Source organism: Magallana gigas, chromosome 8 (genome assembly GCF_963853765.1).
Source record: "Magallana gigas chromosome 8, xbMagGiga1.1, whole genome shotgun sequence".
Taxonomy (NCBI): domain Eukaryota; kingdom Metazoa; phylum Mollusca; class Bivalvia; order Ostreida; family Ostreidae; genus Magallana; species Magallana gigas.
Window position 1 is genome coordinate 44,468,933 of NC_088860.1, and position 25,276 is coordinate 44,494,208.

Here is a 25,276-nt window from a genome sequence, read left to right on the forward strand (position 1 = left end):
ATTGTTAAACTCTCCTTCGGTCAGAAATATTTTTATAAACGAATAGGTTTATTACATTGACAACTATTTTCATAGTAGATATAAATGCTTTAATTTAGTATACCATAAACCGGTACATATATTTTGAATTGATACTTTCTCTATTATTTAAGAGAACGTGTAATAAGCGTTGAACTATTTCGTCTTAAAAATATGTCCTCCAATTCACAATAACGTTTACATCGGAACACCGAATAAAACATATGCAGCAGTAAAAAATTGTTTGTTTTTATTTCTCTAGTGAACAAACAGCGCAGACAAATTCTCTACCCTCAACATAAGGTGGGCACTTCAAGGAGCCACATCTTGCCTCCACCATATAGAACAAGTAACCGTTATTGTCAGTATGGCCGCCTTGTAAGGTCTCTGGGTCACTATCGACACACTTATATGTTGTTCCCGCAATATGATTATGGTTTCCTGCCATTAGGTAGCCGTGGTATTCCAACTTCCATCCGTTATCACATGTTTTTCTACCTAAAATATTTTAAGTCGCACAAAAATAAACTTGCTCAAAAATTTTGCGTTTAATTAACACGAAATAAAATAACGTTTTCCCAAAAGATATACGATTTTTATTAATGTATTGACTACGTGTTATCAATTATTAAAATAATACACTCTTAAGCGTACCTGGAAACATTTTAACAACAGATCTGCTGCGAACCAAACATACAGCACAAGGAACGTCGTGTTCATATACACGATGCCACTTGCCGAACAATCCACGTGTTTCGTATTCCGCTCCATAGATGTAAGCTCCACTTCCATCTGTTCCATCCCTGTAATTTCCCCATTCTGGGTTTCTCGGTAAACAAAGAGCATCAACTGCTGCCCCAGTATGGGTATAATGTGATCCTCCAATATATCCTATAAAACACTTATGTTTAGATTTCGTTATACTTACTATTCTTTTGAATACTAAAATTTTATTTGGTTTTAAATGATTCTACAAAATATTACGTAATAATTGGGATGTTTCTATTTGTGAACACATTCCTCATGAATAAACTCTGATTTAAAGATATACAATTGACGTTGAAGAAGGACATTGTAGCTAATTAGAAGTAAAAAAGGTAGGTTTTTACATTAAACATAACGTTGAGTTTAACCGATGTTAAAACATTTAAATTTTACGATAAATAAAATATAATATACAAGATGAGAACGCTTTACCAGTTATACCTCTAATGTCAAATTATATACTTTTTTATCCTGATTAAAACTATACAATGTCAATGATGACATTTCTGAGACATGCTGTTTGTTACTATTTATGAGTATTTTTCAATTATTTCACATTGGTGATAATTTGCAAACTTATAATGTCTTACAAAATAAAAGTAGTTACAGGTTTTTAAAAATAGTCATGTCAAACATATTGAAGTAAAAAGGGAAACATTTAGCTAGAATTTTCTTGTTTTGCCACATGTAATTTTTACTGAAGCATGATTTCTTATGATAGCAAAAATATTGAATACGATGTAAATATTATCTTTTATAGACTTTTAGTGTGTTAAAAACAAATTCTACTCATGTGATTGACAACTCAAACTATGAGTAAATATCTATACTACTATATTAAAATAATAGATTCAAATTTTTGGGCTTTAATACCGAGAAATTTTGTTTTCTATATTTTAAACGTCATTGCCAATTGAAGATTACCAATTTGTTTTTATTTTTTCTTAATCAATCTTTGCTAATAAATAATCAACGAAAATTCCTTTTAAAAAATCCGGATATCATCTGAATTTTTTGGATTGTACAATCTTGCGCATGCACATTACATTCCCGCTATTCAGACTCTTTAGTTAACGTTTCCACAATATCACATTTGCAGAAACGATATTACAAATACGTGTAAATTTCATTGAAAATTTGCTTCGTATTCTGTTCAACAAAGAAAATACGAAAGACAACTCTAACTCATTGGATTTAATATGAAAAATCCCGAGAGTTCCGAATAGTGTGTAAATTTGAAACGAGCACAAAATGTTGGTGAAAAAGTGTTGAATTCTTCATTGATATGAATTAAATTTTCAGATGAAAGGTATTTACTGCCTCAAAATGGTTTGTTATGAATAATTTGACTGTTATTTTCAATGCACCTTAATTAATTTTCTCCAAAATCGTTTCGGAGCGATTCTGCAATTTTTTTGCTACATTACAGGTATATGAGAGGCATTTTTACTGTAATGAAGGCCTGTCCCGAGACACGGTTAGATTATTCTCAGCAGAGTGTAGTGAAATTAATAGCATTATTGTAGGCTTTTATTTAAGCTTGGTTTTGTAAATGTCAAAAATACACTGTGTCTATGTAACTATCTATTTCCTGAATGTCCCATATCATACGGTATATGTCAACCCGTGCACGCACGGGTCAAAGTCTATTCATCATTAAAATAAAAAAGATCAATATCATTAAGAAAATATTAAACTCTATGTTGATACCTTATACAAAGTCAGCTTATAGACACAGACTGAAAATCACTTGTTTTTTTAAATATAGTTGCTTGATTTGTATACTATATAATTTTTTTTATCAAATCACATATCAATGAATACCTGACAGAACTAGTTCCGCCGTTTTAGGACAGCTCTTTTTACCCCACCTTGTGTAAACAGCGCTTCCATTTGATGTACCTGGAAAAGAATTAAAGTTAAATAGATATGAATTTACAAATAAAAAACGACACAATGGTATTAATAATATTCGGCATACTTTGGATGTTTCCCAGCTTTGTCTCAACGTTTTTTTCAAACGCCTTCATGGATTTCTCGATGACGTCAGTAAAACTCTTGAATTCCCGCCTCAAAGCCTCTACTTGGTACACTCCTAGAGCAGATGACAGTTGTCCTGTCAGATAACCCTGTAACATGTCCTTACAACTTCCATTTTTGTCCTCGGATTTTACGACAGCAAGGATCAACACAAACAACATGAAATCCATCATCTGTGATAAATAAACAAATTGTTAACAATTTGATTCAAAATATGGTTTATGAAACAATAACTAACATTTTGAGGTTTCCAGATTTAAAGTTTTTACAAGAAATGTATCGATTATTTATTTCTAACAATAAGAACTATTCAATTATGGCATGCTTAACGTAGCAATGTCAAAACGTAAAGGGTAGTTCAAGATACCACTTGGACGAGGAGATAGACTCCTTTACATCTTTATATACACACCTCACATTGATTTATACACGTTATGTTGGATTGTCTTTCATGTAATACACGTCAAAATCACATTAAAATCGTATTTGATACTAGGATAAAATATTATTATTTTTACAAGAATTTTATCGATTATTTATTTCTAACAATAAGAACTATTCAATTATGGCATGCTTAACGTACAGTAGCAATGTCAAACCGTAAAGGGTAGTTCAAAATACCACTTGATTTAACACGAAAATATAGACTCCTTTATATCCTTACATACACACCTCACATTGATTTATTCACGTTCTGTCGGATTGTCTTTCATGTAATGCATGTCAAAATCACATTAAAACAGTATTTGATACTAGGATGAAATATTATAAATAAAATGTAATGAGTCGTTCTAAAAGTGTTTATTGATATTTTTCTTTCTAGAATAAATTGTATATTGTGAGTTGGGAACATGTAAGTCGTTTTGTAAAGAAATGAAAGATGAATATCTGTTAATTGCATTATTATTTACTTAAAGGTATTAATCCAAATAAGATTCACTTTACGTTGATTTTTTTAAGGACGCTGTTCGATTCAAAGCAAGGCATATGTGACTAAATATATATTAATTTATCAGTTTATTATTTTTTGTTTTTCTTTTTGGAAATCTAAAGTTCGTGTAATTTTTCAAGACCCATTTTTTTTAAAATTAAAACTATCAAAACAACTGAAAGTTTGTCGAGAAAAATAACGCTACGTAAGAACAAGAAATTTGCTTCATGTGATGAATATTGAAACAGCTCAAATCTTATAAAAAGTTACTACAAAAGAAAACTTAATTAATCGAAATTGAAATTGCTTATATTGACAACATCAGCATTAATTAATTGATCTGAATTAACATTATTCATTTTTACTTATCTTTAATGCCATTTCAACCAAACGACAGCGAGCATCAATTTTAGAAAAAAAAATTCTAAAACGTACCGTACTTGGGTATCTTTGTTATGTGTATGTTATAAATATTGGATATGTAAAAAAACAAGTTTTAAGTACAATATCGAAATATTGACCAACAAACTAAGTATATCTTAATAAATGACTTTTGTTACACTAATATCAAGTATCTTCATGTACAAATGAATGTCTCTAGAAAAATAAGTCAGCAATATTAGGAGGCAAATAATATTGATCATATTCTTCATGCATGAAAGCTTTAAAGGGTCTTTGTCACGATTTGCAGTGAAATGTCAGGGTTTTTCTTTATTACCAATGTAAGCTAAACATTAATAAGTGATGTCTGAAGCACCAATAAATTGGAATATCATTTTTGAATTTGAAGCGAGTTAGAGAGTCAACATTTCATATGTTTGTCTAGCCATATTAAGCCTTTGCTGAGTAAATAATACAACCTAGCATCTTGATTTAGATATATGTTTGCATCTTTTAAACATTTTAGTAATATTCTACATATATGAAAATGGACTAGAAAAACATTGATATAACAATTCAAATTTATCTGCAATATAAGTATCGATATAATGAATAATGTGTAGTTCAAGTATGGATTTTATGACAATCGTATAACTATATCTAATGTGCTTTGTAATTAATAAGAGAAAAAGTAAATGCATAATTGATTCGATAAACAAAAACAAATCTTTTTTGTATATAATGATTTTTTTGTAATCATATTTATTGCTGTAGATGTACACAAGTTAAATTCTTAATAAAAAGTTTAAAGAATGTGAGAGTTGTTTTAATAAAAATTAAAAATATGAAGTAAATAACAAATACATGATAAGAGAATTATACAAACATTTCACAATTCTGTTGCAAATTCATAACACTAGTATCTATTGATCTTATTGTTAATGGTGGCCTCAATGCTAAATCAATGATGAAACTTTTTTTTGACACATACATGCACATATAAGGGCCCAAACGTTTTATGGGTTTTTTTCTGAAATGTCGTACCTTAAGCTTCATATCACGCATGAATCATTGAAGAAAGCATTTTATTGTTTAAATATTCTAAGTGTCAAATTTATAAAAAGGATTTATAGTCAACAAGTTACACAATGTCTCAAAATTTTCAAGCATTCTGATTAAAAATGTCTCAATAAATGTACATATATGCACATTATGCATGTATAGGAACTATTTTCCTTAAAATACTATTTATTTTTTGTTCTATCGATTCTAAAAATAGTTAGAGAGGTATACCAATGTTTGAATTTATATTGTCTTCATTTATCAGTATATCATATTACATTTTCTTTCCTTTTCTTGTTATCTAAAGGGCATGTATTTTTTTCAATTCCCCATGTAATTAGAAATAAGTTAAATAGTTTGAATTAACATTTTTCACTCATATAAATGGTAAATGCCACGATTTTTATGTATAATTACAAAAGCCAAAGACTGAATTTTTCAAATTGTTAACAAATTTTGATTAATAACTATTGTTATACCAATATCAAATACCTACATATACAAATCATTGACTCTTCTGCTAGAAAAATAGGTCAGCGATATCAATAGGCAAAACAAATTGATCGCAAAACATACAGATAGCTTTGAAGGGACATTCTCACGATTTGCGTTACAAATTAAAGTTTTTAATCTTAAAAGTAAAAACCTGAAATAAATGATATCCGAAGCACTAACGAAATGGAAATATCAATTGAAGAATGATAAACGAGTTTTAAAGTCAACATTAGATTTATTAACCACCCCTCCCCCCCCCCCCCAAAAAAACAACAAAAAACAAAAACAAAAAAACAAACAAACCCCAAAACAAAACAAACAAAAAAAACCAAAACAAAACAAAAAACAAAACCCCCAAATAGACAGGCGAGGATAGTCACCATACTTTAAACATCAAAAGACGATGTCCATACATGTGTTGGTATCTCTGGCTCTTGTGAATGGCTGTGACCTTTTCGGCTCCCTGTTTGTTGTGGTAATCAAGTCTCACCCGTGGCGATTATTTTGCTCAGAAACGTGTCACCCTATTTTCTTCATCGTCGTAAAAACTGACTGGATGCAGAAACCTGCGGGTTTTTTTTTCATTTGCAGAAATCACTTTGGGCACCTTTCTTGCACAAATCTTGTGAAAGTCAAGCTTTTTTGCAATTATCTGATGTTTTGTCGGAACACCAAAGTCTAATTTCTCAGCAATGTCAGGTACGCACAGTCATCATTATCCATTACTGTAGTTATCGATTCGCAAGGTCTCCACTTCTTATGGCCTTCTTTTTCTTTTCTTATCAAAAATATTAGTCCTTTCATTTTTTGACCTTTGATGCCATTTGTAAATTACTGTCTTAGACACGTGTGGCAATATCCAACAGCATCTAAAGTTTTTAGCATTGATCGTTCCTGTTCGCCGAGAAAACGGGCAAACATTTTTCAAATTTATTGAAACTTTCACAAAATGACTTTTATGAGTTATTGTGACATTATATGTCAGGGTTTCACAGAGATGACACCGTAATTTGTCTTCGGCACTATGTTGGTGATCTATGGTCAGGGAACTTAGCATCTGTACGAGATCCTGAAAGAACGATTTTATATTTTTATTCATAAAATTGGGCAAGTCTTTATTAAGTTATAACTTAGTGATACTATAATTTCTGGCTTTTTCACAGGTTTATATCAAATGGTCATGAATAAAATTCATGTTAAAAAATTAATTTATTACACCGTGATAAAGGCACAAATGGTTTTGGGTCATCTGTGTTAACAATTTATAACGTTTTGTTTAATTAAAGATAGAAACGAACGTAAATGAAATAAGTAATAAAAGAATATACAATGTAACATGATTTGCAATGTTATATTACTTTGCATCCAAAGAGTCACATGTTAGTGTGTTTCTAGCCCTGTCACATTCAAGTATCACGAGAGATCCTGTATTAACTACATGTACCTCCACTTAAGAAGAAATGTATGATGTTCAATTGAATTACTCAAGTAATTAGCTCACAAAATTATATGCAAGTTATTAATTCTATATCACATTGTATCAGGCTTGGGGTAATGCTAAATGTAATGGTAATGCATTGCAATGCATTACATGTTTTCAAAGTAATGCTAGTAATGTGTAATGCCTCAAAATTAGCATTACAAGTAATGCTAATGTAATGCATTGCTTTAAAAAATCTAGTGTAATGCTGGCATTACATGGCATTACTTTGCATTACTATGCATATTTATGCATGTTCACTTTAAAAAATGTGATGAATAGATGAATAGTTGAAATTGAATTTGATTAAATTTATTTTAAAGAAGAAAGAAATAATTCTAATTGAGAAAAAATTGTTTAAATTGTACATGTATTATTAAAAAAGGTTTTTTAAAATTCATTTTTGAATTTTTTATAATACTAAAGATAACAGCACAATTTTATAACATTTTTAAGAGTGTTGTTTTTAAGAGTTTTTAATTGTCTAAACAATTTACTCCAATTAGTTTGCACTTCAATAAGAAATGTGTCAACAACACACTATGCCCCCAGGATAATCTAAGTATCAAAACAATCTATTGTTATAAGAAGTGCTTATACACCTTAATCCCCTTCCCTTCGCTATGTCACAATAGAATAGGAGACAGACATGCACCTTTTAAAGCAAATGAATGCACTGTCCATCCATGATGAAAATCAATATCACTTCCAATATTATAACCCATTTGAAAATACTTATTTTCTCTGTCTTTCTCTCTGTCTCTGTCTGTCTGTCTGTTTCCTCTCTCTCTCTCTCTCTCTCTCTCTCTCTCTCTCTCTCTCTCTCTTGTATATTAATTACACTGTACATTAGTTTGGACTGATAGAAAATACAAGATTTATGTATTTAATCTATTATTGCACTTAAAATATCCTAAGATAAAGATCGTCAAACAGTATTTTCCAGTCCAAGCTTTGACTGCTCCTGCAAAACATTTATTTAGTATAGCCTGGAAGATGGATGCATTTAAAAGATGAACCCTTTGAAACTTCAATCATAAAGTGCAACAGCAATCTTTTGCCTTAAAGTGTCCTCCGTAAAAAGAAATACAATTAAAATATATTAAGAAAATTAATATAACTGGAGAAAACCCTCTGTTTATAAATTAATACAATTAAGTGTCCAAAATTATAAAGATTTGTGTAATCTGGGGATATATCTATATTTAGCTTTTAAAAACCTCAACATTATTTCATAACTTGTTTTTTGTTACGCATGTTATCCTGTGTCTCTATTTCATATCTGATATTGTATCAAATGTCTATAAATATCATTTTACTTATGTAATATGTTGTTCATATTGCCACAATATGATTATATATTGAGCAAATAAAGAATAACTCTTGTTTATTCATTGATTTTGAACCTGATACTGAGCATGAAGCTGTATATATGTTAAAGAGTGTTGTATATTTGAAACATTTGCAAAAACTCTTTATTAGCTTTACTTTAAAAAAAAGTAATGGTAATGGTAATGCATTACTTTACTCATGTAATGGTAATGTAATGCATTACTTAAAGAAAATAAAGTAATGGTAATGGTAATTTAATGCCCAAATACATGAAGTAATGGTAATGTAATGCATTACTTTACAATGTAATTCGCCCCAAGCCTGCATTGTATCGTCTAACGACGACGATGACAATTTATGTACTTTAACTAACTCTCAAAATATTATAAATAAATTGTCCATTGTGAGTTTGGAACATTCAAGTCATTTTGTAAAGAAATGTTACATGAATGTCTGGTAATTGCATCATTGTTATATTAAAAGTATTAATCCAAATAAGATTAACTTTACTTTGATGTTTTTAACTTATAATATGATTCAAAGGAAGGTGTATGTGACTTAAATATCTTTATTTCTCAGTTTATTATTTCTTGTTTTTCATATTTTGAAATCTACCAGTTCATGTACATTTTCAAGATCCATGCATTATTATTAAAACAACAATCAAAAACAACTAAAAGTTTGTTGAGAAAAATAAAGCTACGTAAGAATAAAAAAATTACAATAACAAAGCGTGAACCATCTCAAAAATCCATTAAACGAAAAACAAATTCAAAGCAGAGCAACACAGACCTCCAAATAGACAGACGTAGGATCAGGTGCCTAGGAGGAGTGAGCATCCTATACTGACCGGTCACACCCGCCGTTTGCTCTTTGTCGTAATCAAACAACAAACAAAATTTGCGTCATGTGATTAAGATTGAAACAGCTCAAATTTAGAATAAGTTACTATAAAAGAATATTTAATTTATCAACCTTGAAATGGCTTAGATTGACAACATCAGAATTGGTTTATTTATCTGAAATAACGTTATTCATTTTTACAAATGTTTAATGCCATTTCAACCAAACAACAGCAAACATCAATTTAACAAAATCACCAGATTCTACAACGCTCCATATTTGGTTATCTTCGTAATGAGTATCTTATTAATTTTGGGTATTTAAAAAAACAAGTTTTAAGGACAATATCGAAATATGTTCCAACAAACTGATCAAAATGTTTTTAAATGAATTTTGTTATACTAATATCAAATACCTTTATATACAAATCAGGGACTCTTCTGCTAGAAATATAGGTCATTGCTATTAGTTACACTTTTTTATTAAGGTCCTCCGTCTCCATTTTGACTTTTTTATGGTAGCTTTGAAGGGGCATTGTCACGATTTGCAGTGAAACCCTCAGGTTTTTTTTTTTAATACCAAGGTAAGCAAAAAATTAATAAGTGATGTCTGAAGTACCAATTAGTTGGAATATCATTTTTGAATTAGAAGCGAGTTAGAGGGTCAACATTTGGTTTTTATTTAGCCTAACTAGGCATCTGCTGACTAAATGATAAGGTCTAGCATCTTGATTTATATATTCGTAGACACCTTCATAATAAGCTACAAACATGAAACAAGACTATTAACATATTCATACAGCAATTGAAATTTATCTGCAATAAAAGAATCCATATATTGAATAATGTTTAATTCAAGGATGGAAATTATATCAATCTTAGGAGTATATCTGGTGTGCTTTGTAATGAGCTAGAAAGAAAAATATTTGCATAATAGCTTCGATAAATAAAAACAGATATGTTTTGTAAACTATGATTTATTTTGTTGTCATTGCTGTAAATGTACACAAGATGAATGTTGATAAAAAGTTTAAAGAATGTGAAAATTGTTTTAATCAATATTGCAAATATGAAGTAAAAAATATATACATATGATAAATAAAATGATACAAACGTTTCACAATTCTGATGCAAATTCACAATGTTAGTATCTTATGACAACAACTATTGATCTTATTGTTAATGGTAGCTTGAACGACAAATCAATGATAAAACATGTTTATGACAAATATATACACCCATAAGGGGCCCAAAAAGGTAAACATACCGGGGCTTGGCACTGGGTAACTTGTTTATAAGTTTTTTTTTTTTTACAGAAGAAGAATTCAGTATGCCGTTAGTAAAACACATGTGAATATGAAAGCTTCAAGAATTTAAAATTAGAAAGTCACGAGATATTTCAAATCTTTTTTGAAGTCCCACAAAGATGTACCGATGTTTACATAGCGTTAGCGGTTTCGTTGCTTCAAGAAAGTAAGAAAAAAAAGGCAAGGTAAAACAAAAAGGCTTAAGTCCAAACTTTTACGACATTGATATACAAGAAGGACACCATGTGAGATACAGTTTATCTCTGGAAATGTCAAAACTAAGAGTAACAAAGCAACACTGTTAAACTGTCCTTCGTTCCAAAATACTCCCACAAAATCAAAGTATAATTCAAATAATTATTCAATACATGGATATTTATTATTACAATGTATAGTGAATATGGTTTCACTTAGTCTACCTTAAACATGTACATTGTCAATAAAGATTGATTTTGATATTTTTCCTCTCATTTTACATACTCTTAAATGAGATTGTTTTGGAGAGTTTAGGTATGATTATACATGTACAGTAAGACTTGTTGAATTCAGATGTTGTTCATTCCGGCACGTTGTCCAATCCGGCGAAATTATTCAGTCTCTTAAATCACTCTTTTTCCTATCATTTTATTCTGAAAAATGTGCAATCCGGATCTTGTTCATTCTGTAAACCAGCTGCGATGAAAAGAACCGACTGCTTAAGATTAGTGGGAGTTCTCTCCCGTAATCTGGCCACGTATCGATCAGCTTTATGCGGGATAATTACTACTTAATTATCGATCAATTTTCCTGCCTTTGCTATTGATTTAATACCGTTAAGTCTTGTTAGAAATAAATACGCATTTTTAAAGCCAAATTTAGATAAATAGAATATACTTCACCCCATTTTTTCAGGCCGTGATTGTGGATACCGCTTGAGTAAAACGGTCGATAACGTTTGTAATACCCGTTGTGTGGTTACACTTACAGAGTAACATTTCTGTCAAAGTGTTTTATTATATATTAAATTCCATGTTTATAAATATTCATCAATCGTTCTCTGGATCAAAACAGTTCTTGTGCATGTCATTCCGTAATCAGCCACCTGTTGACTTGTCGTGTGGTCAATGTTTATTTAACAATTCCCCGTGAAGCATGTTCTTGTCTCTTGTTGGACTCTTCAAGTTAATTGGTTGTTTAAAAATCTATAAACTACGGTGATTTCTTTAAAAAAGTATTCCCATTGTACTTATTCCGTTATGTAATATTGTTTAAAAAAAAAAAAAAAATGAAAATAAGATTTGGCACCGTATTAACGATTAAGGAGGTCTAATGTCTAATGGAAATTTCGCAAGAATAGATAATCAAGACTTACTACATTAAATACTAAAAGTAATTTGCATCAATGTTCTCCAAACCGGATGTTCCTTAATCTGACCAATTTTTTTCAGAACCACCCTCCGCCAGGTTAGGCAATTTTACTGTATATTGAACATTTTTTTTTAAAAAGTCTCTTCCCCAAATTTGAATCCCTTTTACTTCAATTTTAAATATAACAAATGCAACAGTATAAATTGTTTGTGTCTAATTTTCTAGTGAACAGACAACACAGACAAATTCTCTTCCCTCAACATAAGGTGGACACTTCAGGGAACCACATCTTGCCTCCACCATGTAAAACAAGTAACCATTGTTGTCAGTATGACCGCCTTGTAAACTCTCTGGGTCACTATCGACACATGTATATGTTGTTCCTGCATTATGAGCATAGTGTCCTGCCATTAGGTAGCCGTGGTATTCCAGCTTCCAACCGTTATTACATGTTTTTCTACCTAAAAAAATCAAGTAACACAAAAATAAACTTGCTCAAAAGAAGAATAACATTTTCGTAAAAGGTTTTATTTTTATTACTATATTGACAAGGTGTTATCAATTATTAAAATAGTACACTCTAAAGCGTACCTGGAAACATCTTTACAACAGATCTGCTGCGAACCAAACATACAGCACAAGGAACGTCGTGATCATAAAGACTATGCCAGTTGCCAAAAAATCCAGTTGTTTCATATTCTGTACCAAAAATGTAAGCTTTGTATCCATCTGTTCCATCTCTGTAGTTTCCCCATTCAGGGTTTCTAGGTAAACAAAGAGCGTCAACTGCTGCCCCAGTATGAGTATAATGTGATCCTCCAGCATATCCTATAAGACACTTATGTTTATATTTTTTTTTATACTTACTATCCTTTTGATCTGAATAAAATGCAATTTATTTTTTTGGTGAGATAACTTGCAAAAAGGATTAAAAAAATATTTAATTGTTTTTAAGGAATACATTTTTGTTAGGTTATCCTTTATGTTTTTTGTACATTATATAGCGTAATTTTTTTGGGATTTTTCAACCTTAACATTAAGTTACCTGTAGCTGTATATTAGGTGGAAAAAACCTGTCGATTCTTAACTTAATCGACAGCTTCTCCAACTTAATGTATATCTACAGGTAACTTAATGTACAGGTTTTAAATGTTGAAAGCAATACACACACATAGTCCTCAACAGTTAGGAAAATTTACTTTAATTCAATTATAAACAAAAATACAAACATTAGTGTTTAAAATATCATTGTACATTGATATGAATTTATCATATCCGGAGAAAGGCATACATGCACAAAAAATATGCTGACCATTTCAATGAATGGTTCTGTAAATGTGCCTCCAGAAACATATCAGAATTTGAATGAGAAAGACATATTTTCAGAGGTAATATTAATTTCACCAGGCGCACTGCTATTAGAATCACAGGGATTGCACATTTTCATCTTTTTTCACACAAGCCATTACTTGAATTTCCTCCTTTTCCATCACTTTAAATTTCACTATTTACACTTTCTTCTGGATCTCTTAATTTTAATTGCTTCAAAAATATACTTTCTCCATCTGATGTGGACATCTTTACTCATTGAGTTTAACCCAGAGAGCGGTCAGAAATCACCTTATGTATCATTTAGATATAAACTTATCTGGCACTGTCCATTAGGTTCAACAATACACCATTATTTTCACCCCTTTTGTTGTTGTTTTTTAAGGTACTCCACTACACCCAGACTTAAACTGTTTAAGACACTAATGTCACAAGATGGCGATTAAAATATTTTGTGAAACAGTTTATATCGTTCGATTCTGTTGTATAGCGTCGTATCGAAGTATGGGCTTCTGAACTGCAGATCATGAGTTCGAATCCGCATGGAAATTTTGTTCATGTTTACTGAATCAAATTTTCGAAAATGAAATTTTTCATCCAAAATTACACATTTTTAGCCCATTTGACTTAAGGAGGCCGTCTTTAGTTTGCATTGCACACGTTTTTGCGCATTCTAATATAATACAGTTGATTTATACTTCTTATGAATTTTTTTCGATATCATTTACAAAACTGAACACAATAAACAAAATACAGATTAAAATATTTAGATTTTCAAAGGAAATTTTTATTTTTAACACGATTTTTACGTTGTGCGGTAGGGGAGCATTGCCATTGCGCTTTTATGACGTTATGATAAAATGAAGCTTTGTAGGAGTACGTTATAAGAAATAACATAAAAGAAAAAGTAAAAATTGTACGCTGTTGAAATTTTATATACAGAATGATGCTAACCTCGAAGACATTTTCCTTATTTTTGGCATGAATCCAGTATACCAATCATCATTCGTGATGATCCAAATATATAGCAAAATTTGGTGCATTTTAATATTTTGAGATGGCCCCCACTAAAAACCAGACGGTAGAATTTTGTGTTTTTTACATATAAGGTAGGAAATGATATTTCTAATCATATATAACAATTTGAGAAAAAAACCTATCGTAGTATTTTTTCAAACTGCTTTGATGTGCGGAAAAAGACAGTTTCCTATATATTCCTATAGTAAATGTACCTCTATTTTGAGATGGTCCCAACAAAGAACCAGACGGTCGATTTCCATGAACCTTCGAAAATAAACTAGAGTTGGTTTGAATTACATTTGGTTAAAAAATAAAGAGTTATGCTATTGTAGTTTTTCCGCAAAAAACCCCCAATTCGGCCTCCTTAAATACTGCTTATCTATAATAATCCAGTAATTTTCTGCTGATTTGAGAAAATTTTTCAAGGTGTAGTGAGCCACCTTAAATGGACAATTAATAGTGTTACGTAATAAAAGCAATCAATCCAGCCAACACCTGAGACAGTTTATTAAGTTAACAATAGAGAAATTGTTTAAAGTAGGGTAAAATCCTCAAACTGTCCATTCTATGAGAGGATTTTTTCCTTCACTAAGGGATAGATTATGATAGAATTTTCGAGATATTTCAGAGGACGGTTATATAAAAAATGATTGTATCGTATAAACCCCTGATCGTGCTGCTGTTTTTTACTTTGAGAAACTACATCAGTGATATAATTCATAAGATAGTGTCTTTTGAATACTAGTATTTTATTTGTTTTTAAATGATTCTACAAAATATAACGTAATAATTGGGATGTTTTTACTTTTGAACACATCCCTCATGAATAAACTCTGATTTAATGATGTTTCATTGACGTTGAAGAAGAACATTGCAGCTTATTAGAAATAAAAAAGTAGGTCTTGACATTAAAGATAACGTTGAATTCAACCAATGTTAAAAAATTAAATTTTACGATAAATAGAATATAATATACAAGATGAGAACGCTAAACCAATTATACCTCTTATGTCAAATTTGTCTTTTTTTTTTTACCGTGATTAAAATTATACGATGTCAATGATGACAAACATATCAAATCAAAAAGGGAAACATTTAGCAAGAATATTTTTGTTTTGCCACATGTCATATTTACTGAAGCATGAGTTCTAATACTAGCAGAAATATTGAATTATTTTTTATAGACATTAAGTGTATTAGAAACAATGCTTAAGAAAATTTAAACTCTATGTTGATACTCAATACAAATTCAGCTTAAATACACAGATTGAAAATCACTTGTTTTTTAAATTAAAGTTGCTTGATTTATATACTATAATTTTTATCAAATAACATACCAAACATTACCTGACAGAACTAGTTCTGCACTTTTAGGACAGCTCTTTTTACCCCACCTTGTGTAAACAGCGCTTCCATTTGATGTGTCTGGAAAAAAATTAAAGTTAAATGGGTATGAATTTACAATGAAAAAAGGGACACTATGGTGTTAATGTATTCAGCATACTTTTGACGTTTCTCAGCTCTGTCTCAATTTTTTTTTCAAACGCCTTCATGGATTTCTCGATGACGTCAGTAAAACTTTTAAATTCACGCCTCAAAGCCTTTACTTGGTACACTCCTAGAGCAGACGACAGCTGTCCTGTCAGATAACCCTGTAACATGTCCTTACAACTTCCGTTTTTGTCCTCAGATTTTACGACAGCATGGATCAACACAAACAACATGAAATTCATCATCTGTGATAAATAAACAAATTGTTAACAGTTTAATTCCAAATATGGTTGATGAATCAATGACTAACATATTTTTAGGGTTACCAGATTTTATGTTTTTACAAGAATTTTATCGATTATTTATTTATAACAATAAGAACTATTCAATTATGGCATGCTTAACGTACAGTAGCAATGTCAAACCGTAAAGGGTAGTTCAAAATACAACTTGATTTAACACGAAAATATAGACTTCTTTATATCCTTACATACACACCTCACATTGATTTATACACGTTATGTCGGATTGTCTTTCATGTAATACACGTCAAAATCACATTAAAATCGTATTTGATACTAGGATAAAATATTATAAATAAAATGTAATGAGTCGTTCTAAAAGTGTTTATTGATATTTGTCTTTTTAGAATAAATTGTACATTGTGAGTTGGGAATAAGTAAGTCGTTTTGTAAAGAAATGAAAGATGAATGTCTGTTAATTGCATCACTGTTAACTTCAAGGTATCAATCCAAATAAGATTAACTTTACTTTGATGTTTTTTTTTAACTATACGGACACTGTTCGATTCAAAGGAAGGTATATGTGACTTAATATATCTTAAATTCTCAGCTTTACATTTCTTGTTTTTCTTTTTTTGAAATCTTAATAAAGTTCATGGAGTTTTTCAAGACCCATTTTATTAATGAAAACAAGAACAATAAAAAAAACCTGAAAGTTTGTCGAGAAAAATGAAGCTACGTCAGAACAAAATTTGCTTCATGTGATGAATATTTAAACAGCTCAAATCTAAAATAAATTACTACAAAAGAAAACTTAATTTATCAAAATTGAAATTGCTAAGATTGACAACAGCATAATTAGTTCATTGATCTGAATCAACATTATTCATGTTTACATATGTTTAATGCCATTTTAACCAAACAACAGCAAGCATCAATTTTGAAAAAAAAAATTCAACTAAGTACTGTAATTGGGTATCTTTGTTATGCGTATGTTATAAATGTGTGATGTTTAAAAAAAAAAGAAGTTTGTAAGTACAATATCGAAATATTTTCAAACAAACTAATTATATCTTTTAAAAATAATTTTATTAATTTAGTTACACTAATATCAAATAACTTCATGCACAAATCAATGACTCTAGAAAAATAAGTCAGCAATATTGGCAAATGATATTGATCGTATTCTTTATGAAAGGTTTGAAGGGGCATTGTCACGATTTGCAGTAAAAACGTCCGATTTTTTTATAACCAATGTAAGCTAAGTACTAATAAGTAATGTTTTAAGCACCAATGAATTGGAAGATTATTTTTGAATTAGAAGCGAGTTAGAGAACCAACATTTCCTTTTTTGTTATTTTAGCCTTTGTAAGCCTCTGCTTAGTAATCAATAAGGTCTAGCATCTTGATTTAGATATATGTTTACACCTTTTAAGCGATTTAGTAATATTCTGCATATATGAAAAAGAACTAGAAAAACATTCATATAACAGTTTGAATGTATCTGCAATACAAGTTTCAATAAAATGAATAATGTGTAATTCAAAGATGGATTTTATTTAAATTGTAGAATTATATCTGGTGTGCTATGTAATGAATTAGAGAAAAGATAAATGCATAATTGAATATATTAACAAAAACAAATATGTTTTGTATATGATGATTTTTTTTGTAATCATATCTATTGCTGTAGATGTACACAAGCTGAGCTTTCAATAAAAAGTTTAAAGGATGTAAAAGTAGTTTTCATCAAAATTGAAAATATGAAGTAAATAATGAGTCGTAAAAATGCTTACCTTGTCATTTGAAATCTAAAAAATAATTTTGTTAAAAACCATTCTATTCGGATTGCACACACAGGTACTCTGAAATTGACAATACAAAGATGCTTGAGTTTCTGATGGACAACATATATGTAGTGTTTTGGAAATCAAGTCTTCCAACAATCTGTTGGAATTCCCAAGGGTACAAATTGTCTCCCATTGTTAGTAGACATATTTTTGTATTCTTATAGAGCATAATTTATTCAAGAACTTGTACGTGAAAAAATAAATCACTCGCTGCTGCCTTTAACTCGACATTCAGGTATCTCGACGATGTATTATCAATAAACAATTGTTATTTCCATGATTACGTCGACTCGATATATTCCAGTAAACTAAAAATAAAAGATACCACAGAGTCTGTGTCATCTGTTTCATTTTTCGATATTTTATTGGAAATGGACATTGATGATAACCTAACAACCTAACAAAACAAAACTTGATGATAAACACGATTACTTCAATTTTTTTTATAGTAAACTTTCCTTACTTATGAAGCAATATACCTTCATCACCTGAATAATATGTGTTTTTGTCTCTCAGTTAATTCGATACGCTAGGGCATGCACTTCGTATGAACAGTTTTTAAGGCGAGGCAAGCTGACAAAAAGTTGATTAAGCAGGATTATCAACAGTCTCGTTTGAAGTCATCTTTTCGTAAGTTCTATGGTCAATACAACGAACTTGTCAGCAATGCAATCTTCCACTCAGTCGCATGCTGACTGACTTTTTTGTACTAATTGTTAGACCATAATTAACTACCTAATTGTCTACGGACTTTTCCGTTTTTTTTCACGATTATGTCAAAAACGGCGGGAGTGACAGGTGAGCGGAGGATGCTCACTCCTGCTAGCCACCTGATCATACCTCCAATGTTATGAAGGTCCGTGCTGGCTCAAGGTTTCTATTTTTTTACTGTCACAAACAAACTAAATCATCAGCTTTTCGTTTTTCCCTCCTATGACATTTTCCCGATTTTGACATTTAACTCGATTATGTCATGCCCAATTGTGATAAGGAGCACGCGGCGGGTGTGACGGGTCAGCAGAGTATGTATACTCCTCCTACGCACCTGATGCTACCTCTATCTTTTGGGAGGTCCGTGTTGCTCTGCTTTGAATTTGTATTTCCTTTTATGGATTTTTGAGATGGTTGACACTTTTTTACCTTAACAAAAATCAAAAGTGTAACACAACCCCAAAGTTCATTTGTAAGTTTGCTACAATAATTCGATCGGCAATTAGTTCATGTTCATTAGTATTACTGCTAGAATCTTATTGTTAATCGCATACAATAAATATTATCAATATTTATCGGAAACCCTCTCAACTTCTTAAATTTCATTGAAAATACAAAGTGATTGTCACTTCCATCAACGAAGCACATTACTCTAGCATCACTTTTCAAGTAGTTTAGGTCATATACTGTTGATTTTTACCAAAGTCATCTTTCATAATATCGGAATCGATTTCTCTATTAAACATGCTTGTGACGTCATCAATGATAATTATAGGTAATACAGACAAATCGAAAATATATTCAGTTAGAAGAGTTTCTAGTGATATTATACGCCTGTAGTTTTTGTATTTTAAACTAGAGATAAAGTTCAAATAGACATGTTTCTGAGTAAAATATGACATCATGCTGCTTATTGTGACGTCATATCGAACAGAGGAATTTTTTCTCAATCGATCGCTGAGAGTTGCCTTATCATACCTGCATTCAGATATCTCAAATCCTAGTTGAAATCCCCCAAATTTTAATGTACCGATATTTACCTAACGTAAGCGTTTTCTTTGCTTCACGGAAGTGAAAAAAGAAAAGAAAAAATATACAGCAAGTTAATAAAACCCGGTGTAAATCCCCGTATACCCTGTTTAGACCTGGATAACAATTTTATTTCCTATGTTATACAGATAATGAAATTATATTGTTTTACTATGCTTTGCAACTTGAAAATTGGGTCAAAGATTACTCAGAATCAAGAGAAATAAATCATATAGCATTTTAATTAATGAATCATTATAAACAAAGCATGTATTGTAATTCAGTTGTTTAACATAATTCTTTTTTTTTACCCATTTATAAAAGAGTTCTTTGTTGTTCAAAAAGATTTGTAATATTTTTACAACTTGTAAATGATGTTAAAAATGGAACCAACAGCTGATTAATATAAATTGAAATTGTGCTGAAAATCAGAGCTATAGGTGCACTTATAATCAAGAATTGCTTTTTACGTCAAATTTTTATTAACTCCCGGCTTCAGCAGGTGGTACGGATATTTACACCCGGCTTGTTAACTAATCATATGTCGCGTTATAAGCGATATAGAAAATAAGGATTTTGATACCTTTCCTCTCATTTTACAACCTCTTGAATGAGTTTATTTTGAGAAGGAAAAGTAAGATTATACATTGAAATAATTTGTTTTGAAAAGTCTGTTCACCAAATTAGAATCACTTTTACAAACACTAAAAATAGCAAATGCAACACTATAAATTGTTTGTATTTATTTTTCTAGTGAACAAACAGCGCACACAAATTCTCTTCCCTCGACATAAGGTGGGCACTTTAGGGAGCCACATCTTGCCTCCACCATGTAAAACAAGTAACCGTCGTTAGAAGTATGACCGCCTTGTAGGCTCCCTGGGTCACTATCGACACACATATGTTGTTCCCGCATTATGACCATGATACCCTGCCATTAGATAGCCGTGATATTCCAACTTCCATCCGATACCACACGTTTTTTCTACCTACCAATTTTGAAATGGTACAACATGCTTGTTCAAAAATTGGTTAATACTTGTAACTTAACATTAAGATTAAATCACGTTTTCCCCAAAGATATGTGATAATGAAAAAATATCTTTAGAACGTTTTGTAAACGTTTTATAATAAAGATACTCTTACGCGTACCTGGAAACACATTTACAACAGATCTACTACGAACCAAACAGACAGCACAAGGAACATCGTGTTCACGTACACTATGTCACTTGCCGAACAATCCATGTGTTTCGTATTCCGCTCCATAGATGTAAGCTTTGCTTCCATCTGTTCCATCTCTATTTCCCCATTTTGGGTTTCTAGGTAAACAAAGAGCTTCTACTGCTGCCTCAGGATGGCTATAACGTGATCCTCCAACATATCCTATAAGACACTTATGTTTAGAATTTTTTCTTTCTATCCTTTCAATATGAATAAAACGTGAAAGTGTTTGTAGATGAGATGTATTATAAAAAGTATTTGTGGTTTTGAATCATTTTATCACTTTTTTAAACAAATACATATCTTGACTTAAGGACAATTATGATAAAATTTGCAAAATATTTCAAACAATGGGAATGAAAAAGAGCTTTATTTCATATCGTATAGATCCTGATTTTACTAATATTTTTCATTTTAAAAAACTACGTCAATGGCATAAATTTTTAAATTTTAATTTTTTTTAAAAACTTCACTCATGAATACACTCTGATTAAATGGAATACAGTTGAAGAAGTGACCTTTAGGTAATTAGAAATAAAGAATAAAACTTCGAGAATGATCCATTATGTTTAATTCAGCCAATGTTAGAACATTTTAATTTTACAAAATAAAAAAAAGGTGATATCACTAAACCACTTAAAATCTCAAATGTCAAATAATATACTTTTTCACCTTTCATGCACAAATCTCAAGATTTTCTGCAATTATCTGATGTTTTGTCGGAACAGCAAAGCCGAATTACTCAGCAATATCACGTACGCACAGTCATCATTATCCAATGCCGGAGTTACCGATTTACACATATCCATTTCTTGTGGCCTTCCTTTTCCGTCGTTTTCAAAAATAACAACCCTTTCATTTTTATTCCTCTTATGCCATCTGTAAATCATTGTCCTAGACACATGTGGGCCATCTCAAGCAGCATCCAAAGTTTTAAGCATTGATCGTCTATGTTCGTCGGCAAAGGGTTCAAAAATTTATTATATGTCGGGGTTTCACTAAGATGGCACCGTTATTTGTCTTGGGCACTATGTTGGTGATCCATAGTCAAGGAACTTAGCAACTGTACAAGATCCTGAAAGAACGATTTTAAATTTTTTTCTCATTAAAATGGGTATGATAAGAAATATCTTATTGATAATTTGTTAAGAAAAAACATATCTCATTACACTGTGATAAAGGCACAAATGGCTTTTGGTCATTTGCATTAAAAACTCATAAAGTTTTGTTTTATTAAAGATGGAAACGTACATGAAATAAGTCATTAAAGAACATAACCTGATCCGCATTGGTATATTTCTTCGTATCAAAAGAGTCTCATGTCGGTGTGTTTCAAGCCTCGCCAAGTATCACGAGAAATCCTATATTAACTACATCTTCCCCTATTTAATAAGAAATACCTGTCGTTCAATTGAATTACTCTAGTAATAATCTAAGAAAATTATATGCAAGTTATTAGTTATATGTCACATTATATCATCTAAAGACGGCGGTGACACTGTATGTACTTTAACTTAACCTAATATGTTTTACGGTGCTACCGTTCTGGCGAGCGCAGCAAAAATTACACATACCTTGCATCATTGTCAACTGAGTGTTATTTAGGTATCAACGAACGTCAAAGAAATTTTGAGGGAGTATTACTCTACAATAAGTATGCCAAAGGTACTAATTTTAATGGTAATGTTACATACAGCGCAACCACCTACCCCGAGAGAGAGAGAAAGAGAGAGAGAGAGAGAGAGAGAGAGAAAGAGAACGAGAGAGAGAGAGAGAGAGAGAGAGAGAGAGAGAGAGAGAGAGAGAGAGAGAGAGAGAGAGAGACCGGTCCTTGTTTGTATGTGTGTAACTTCCCACTTTAAAATTTAATGGTTTGACTCTATGCAATGTCTACATAAATTTTTTTAACTGTTTATTTTTTCATTTTATACCATTTCATTTAGTTCACAATGTCCTTTTGTTTATTTCTTCCCTACTCATATAAATATATTCACCTGCCTACTGTACATGCATGCACAATTAGCTTAAAACTGGATCGATATGACAGTAAAGTATGGCTCTTTCTAGTTCATATTTATCTAATATCTATATAAAAAACTAAAAAACAAATCATATGTCAATGGGGCAGGTATCGCAGTCTATACTGAAATAGCTAGTACACGCATAACAGATGTTTGATCCACCTTTAAATTTATTTCAGGAAATATAGCGCGAGAGCACTGTGACGTCATCCATGACTTTGTTCGTCTCTGTTTACGTATCTCGACTCAATACGAAGGTATGGAAGCATGTACTAAATCTCTTGAGTCTCGCCAAAGCATATGCGGTACTCAAAACGTGTCTTCAAACCCTAAGACACCGTAAATTAAGAGTTAAATGTCGGTCATTTTTGGCATAACACCACGGATGAAAACATAAGAGAGCATTATGGGACGTGGACAAAAAACTTTGTTTGATGTACTGTAGGTTTAGCTCGATCTTTTTCCCGCGCACACTGGTTCTTAGAGCTCGCTTCGCTCGCTGGCGCTACGCCATTGTCGGTAAGAAAATTAAAGATACAGAAGACTTTCACACGTCCCAATTGCACTTTGATACGAAATGTACTTCTTTGACCTTGTGATCGAGTGGTCTTTTAACACCCATGGTGCAGTTTTTAACATTGTAATGTCACAACCGTTTGCGCGTATTCACGTTTCCCATTCTGATTCATGTTATTTAGGTCAAATAACCTAACGGATAACACTATAATTTGCTCTTAAATGAGATTAAAAAAATGTATTGTTTAAAGAACTGCTGAAATTACGCCAGAAAAATAAAATCGTGATGATACCATATTAGATGTAATAACACCGTTGATAAAGGGGCCGTTATGATGAAAAGTGTGCATAACATACTTTCAATTGTAATATTCATTTCTGAATGCTTTATTACTAAAGACGTTAAACGAATATCATTTGTTTCAATATACTCGATTCGAAGCAAATAAAGCGTCGTATCTTGCCTTTTATTTCAAAATTATTGGTCTCTTATACCTACATCATTGCTCTATCATATCCCCCATTTTACTACATTTGTTGTATTTGAAATTAAATCACTACCACGTTAACACGTTTGAAATTTGGCAATGGTTCTCAAATATTGAAAAAAGTGAAAAGCTGTCAATATCACAGCAAACCGGGTTTTCTTTTATGTGAACTGTATCCATAATCCATGTCAACCCTGAATTAATAAAAATTTTCTACCGTATTCAGTGAAATGGAGTACCCATATGCAATATGTTGCCAAAAATGACTAAGTTTAATTGATATTTAAGGTGATATTTTTTCATAAATTATCAGAAATAAAATTCCTAGCAATATACACATCTCTATGATATGTTCACTTGATCTGCCAAAGAACAACTTCCTATCTTGAAAACTGTAGGAGGAGCTATCCGTACAATGAGGGTACCCTTTTGGCAGCCACCTGCCCGCCATTTTCACTAATTCAATAACCGGGTTTTTTTTAAAACCCGGTTAAAAAATGGAAATATGCTGATTGTGTTTTCCTACAAGATGGCTATTTATTTCTAACAACCCTATCAAATTTTAATTTTTTAATGTTATTTGAATCCCTAGTTTAAAATTATTTTAGGCTTTTGAGGTACCAAGCTCATATAAAAAAATACATATTGATTTTGAGATTTCTCTATTACAAATGATAAAGAATTATTTTAAAGTACATATGCTGTCTTTAAATGACTTAAATGCGATATTTAACCGTAAAGTCGCAGAAGGATATGTCATACATCACGGTGGCCCGTAATAACATTAATGTTCTTAATTTTGTTCAAAATACCATTCCTAAAATTTGAGGTCGCAGAATGGTGTTAAGTGTTTTGAACTCATACTTCTTCAAAAAATCAATTCCTAATTTTTTCGGATCTCACCGCTTTAGATCATCAAAGATTATCGCATTTGTTAAAATGCTATCTTGGAAACATAAACGATTGTAAGTTACAAAAGGTGGTACATTGTAATTAGCTCTTCAGCTAATTTTTGAAATGACTAAACTGTAAACTATTTAGAGAGATATCATGAAACAACATTGACAACCTGATAACAAAGATTTGTTTTATCATACTCATCTGGATGTACGCTGCTTTCATTTTCATTGTATAAATTTTGCAGCAGGACATCGACCCAGCAAAATTCATGGTTTAGTAGCAAGAACTAAAAAGAGCTGACGTTTCAAACACAATGTATCTGATAGTATGTAAATGTGCGAGCTAGAAGAGTATTTGCTCGTTTTGTTTTGTATCACGGTTTAAAAAATTACCACCCGGCACCACGTGTGCCGACGAATGAGGACCTGACACCTGAATCTGTGTTTCGGGCACAT

General features: G+C 31.1%; 2 protein-coding genes across 2 annotated transcripts; both read right to left on the reverse strand.

Annotated features, from left to right (window-relative positions):
• Nucleotides 1–253: 253 nt before the first annotated feature.
• On the reverse strand, nucleotides 254–3,458 carry LOC105320949 (uncharacterized). Its single transcript, XM_066069460.1, has 5 exons — nucleotides 3,407–3,458; nucleotides 2,765–2,996; nucleotides 2,608–2,685; nucleotides 673–909; nucleotides 254–516 (listed from the first exon to the last, which is right to left on the reverse strand). Exons 2-5 carry the CDS (start codon nucleotides 2,994–2,996, stop codon nucleotides 269–271), a joined length of 795 nt encoding a protein of 264 aa, XP_065925532.1. The 5' UTR covers nucleotides 3,407–3,458; the 3' UTR covers nucleotides 254–268.
• An 8,741-nt stretch (nucleotides 3,459–12,199) lies between these two features.
• On the reverse strand, nucleotides 12,200–16,029 carry LOC136270786 (uncharacterized). The gene is made up of 4 exons (XM_066069461.1): nucleotides 15,854–16,029; nucleotides 15,697–15,774; nucleotides 12,592–12,828; nucleotides 12,200–12,461 (listed from the first exon to the last, which is right to left on the reverse strand). Exons 1-4 carry the CDS (start codon nucleotides 16,008–16,010, stop codon nucleotides 12,214–12,216), a joined length of 720 nt encoding a protein of 239 aa, XP_065925533.1. The 5' UTR covers nucleotides 16,011–16,029; the 3' UTR covers nucleotides 12,200–12,213.
• Nucleotides 16,030–25,276: the final 9,247 nt, after the last annotated feature.